The sequence below is a fragment of the Galeopterus variegatus genome, unplaced genomic scaffold (genome assembly GCF_000696425.1).
Source record: "Galeopterus variegatus unplaced genomic scaffold, G_variegatus-3.0.2 Scaffold10481, whole genome shotgun sequence".
In the NCBI taxonomy this organism is placed as follows: Eukaryota; Metazoa; Chordata; class Mammalia; order Dermoptera; family Cynocephalidae; genus Galeopterus; species Galeopterus variegatus.
Genome location: NW_007736592.1, coordinates 6,895 through 10,038, shown reverse-complemented (window position 1 = coordinate 10,038; position 3,144 = coordinate 6,895). Strand labels below are relative to the sequence as shown.

The 3,144-nt window shown below is 44.8% G+C and overlaps 1 protein-coding gene across 1 annotated transcript in view; it reads left to right on the top strand.

Moving 5' to 3' along the window:
* The window catches only part of LCT (lactase), a gene marked incomplete at its 5' end in the record, with an annotated part of 37,423 nt that extends 36,125 nt beyond the window's left edge, over nucleotides 1-1,298 (top strand). The window contains one exon of the mRNA XM_008594262.1: nucleotides 587-1,298. Coding sequence (XP_008592484.1) covers nucleotides 587-807 — 221 coding nt within the window. The remainder of the gene's footprint in view (nucleotides 1-586) is intronic.
* Between the last annotated feature and the right edge of the window lie 1,846 nt (nucleotides 1,299-3,144).

Here is a 3,144-nt window from a genome sequence, read left to right as displayed (position 1 = left end):
CTGGCTTATTACCCTCCTTTCTGCCCCTCCATCCTCTGCATTCATTCAACCAGTATTTATTTCCACTGAATGCTGCAGACAGTCTTGGGATGGAACAAAGGACACTTAGTGTCGATGGCTGCACCTAGAACACTAGGGTCCCAGAGCCCAGTATGAGAATGAGCAAGTCCAGATTCTTCTTCCAGCCCTACCACTAACTGGCTGTGCAACCTTAGGCAAGAAACTTGGCAAAAGCTTCTGGGCAGTTGCAAAGATCAAATGAAAGGCTGCGAAAGTGCAGTGGCCTGCACAATGCAGGTGCCCAGTATTTGTTGAATGACTGAAAGTATAAATTCCTATACAAAAGTGAAAGTCAGTTGTCCAATGTAGATTATATTCTAGTTGCTGAGAGAGATGTTTAAAAATAGCGCTGCCTAACTTCATGCACAGGTGCTAACACAGTGAGGGGATGGGCACCTTCACCTTGGCAGCACACTCACACTGGCTGTGCAGACTTAGGGTGCTGTGGGGTACAGCTTGGGCCTCATCTTGGGTCACCATGACTAAATCAGCACTTGTGCGTGAACCCCCTGTCGTCCTCTCCTAGATGCTGGACCCAGTGTCAGCCCCGTGAGAGAAGAGGAGGTTCAGTTCCTGGGGCTAACGCTCGGCTCAGCGGAAGCACAGACGGCTTTGTACATACTTTTTTCTCTCGTGCTTCTTGGAGTCTGTGGCTTGGCATTTCTGTCATACAAATACTGCAGGCACTCCAAGCAAGGGAAAACACAGGCAAGCCAACAGGAATTGAGCACCATTTCTTCATTCTGACCCACAAGTTACCACTCCTCCAGATCTGCAAGGCAGGCCTAGGTTCCTTATAGATACCTTTGCTGGCCGCAAAATTTCTTGATATGAATTCCTTAGGATTCTGCCCATACCGGATTCTCTATAAAATCCTTCTGCACTGTAAGAGATGACTTAGGTCTTGAAGGATTTTGAGTTCCTGATTAGAATGGAAATGTCTTGCCCCAGTATTGGAAGCGCATTGGGGCATTAGAGGAGCCTGCAGGTGGCTCTGGTGGACATGTGCAGATGTTGGTCTAGTGGTCGTGTGAATCACCTAATTGAACTTAAGCCGGCTGTTATAAGTTTCAGAGATTTTAAGGTGGAACAGTGAATAAAAACCACAGCAATCCTTTGTGAAGAAGAAAGCCACTCTTTCGTGCAGATGTACTGTCATCTCTTGCCTTCTCCTCAAGTTCCCTCCTAGCCTTGCATCTTGTGTTTCTCAGAAAATAAAAACTGTACTGTGAACAGTGTCCTGTCTCTTAACGGTTGTTGCCCCTTGAGAAACTAGGTTCAACAGAAGTTATAGTCACACAAGCCATTTGGGGCTACTAAGCTTTCCCACCACACCAAGGCTTTCTGCTTATATTATATTCCCTGAGGCAGATACCATAACATGCAGAAAAGCATGGCCTTCGAATAATCCTTCATTCCCCACCCCAAACACCCCACTGCCACCTTCTAAGATGTTGTCCCTCACTCTCCCAACTATCAGGTGACTTTTAAGCAACCCAGCATGGCCTTCAAGGTCCACATGATCTGACCTTGGTTCATTTAACCCATTTCCCTCTTCTCCTCCAAGTTTGTGGTAATTCTGAACTGCATGGAGGTCCTTGACTATCCCTTATCACTTATGTCTTTGCAAATGCTATTCCTTCTGCCTAGGATGCCCTTTCTTCTGAAAATTCCTTCAAGTTTCTGCTTTAAAAATGTACTTCCTCCTCTGGATGGCTTCCCTGTACTCCCCAGGAATATTCCTTCCTCTTCTTTGCTTGCAAATATCTCCCATTGTACGTGACCACATAATATTGAAATTGCATATTTCTATGCTATCAGCTTCTTCAAGGACCATGCCTCGCTGTCTTTGCAAGCATATTTTGGAGACAGCAATGGAAAGCACATGTGCTTCATTCGCAAAACACAGCCAGAGCAGTGATAGAAGCAAAGAAACATGTGGTCTTTAACAACCCCCTTGAACATGCTAAGAGACAATCTCAGTATGAAACACTTAACTTATTTGGTCCATATATTGTTTCTAGATGAGCTGGGAAAATGTTTTTAAAAATAAAGCACAATTTTTGACTGGCTTTTTTTTTTTTTTTTTGACCGGGAAGGGGATCGCAACCCTTGGTGTGGTATCGCCTGCACCACGCTCAGCCAGTGAGCACACCGGCCAGTCCTATGTAGGATACGAACCCACGGCAGGAGCGTCGCTGCGCTCCCAGCGCCACACTCTCCCGAGTGCGCCATGGGGCTGGCCCTTGACTGGCCTTAAAAAAGTAATCATGCTTGAAATTTTTCTCATAAAATCATTCCTTACCTGAATTATTATGTCTACAGAAAATTCCTATCAAAACATTCCACCACTGTGAGTCCCAACCTGGCAGTCAGGAACTTGTGGTGCACAAGCATTTTCTCCATCAATAATAGGAAAAGTTTTTCAGATGGGGTTGGAGATGGTTCTAAAACTGATATTAAAGACATTTCTCGGGCAGAAAGATTCATATCATTATCTGTCAATTATATCTAAATTAATCTCAAAATTCAATATAACTTTTTTGGGGGGACACTGACAAAATAATATAGTTTCACATATTAAATAAATAGTTATTAAAGTAGTTTGATAACAGAGCAAATGTAATAATAAAGGAAGAGAGAGCCTAGACATAGACCCAACTGCATATGGGAACAGAGCATGTAACAAAGGTGGCATGCCAAATTGGAAGGAAAGATGAATGACCCCATAAATGGTGGCTGGTCAACAGTTTAGTTCTTGAGGATGTTAGCCACATTTAGGGAGAGAGCCAGATCCCTTCCTTGGATACCAGATTTAAACATTAATAAAGGAAACCATGAGACTACTAGGACACAACAAAATTAATTTCTGAAGTGGGAAAAGTATTTATGAGCAAGATTCAAGACCCAGAAGCCATAAAGAAAAACACTAATATGGGCCGGCCCGGTGGTGCACTGCTACAGTGCGCCGCTTGGGAGTGTGACGGCGCTCCCGCCGAGGGTTCGGATCCCACATACAGACCGGTTCCCGCTCACTGGCTGAGCGAGGGGCAGGCGCAGCACCGAGGGTTGCGATCCCGTTGC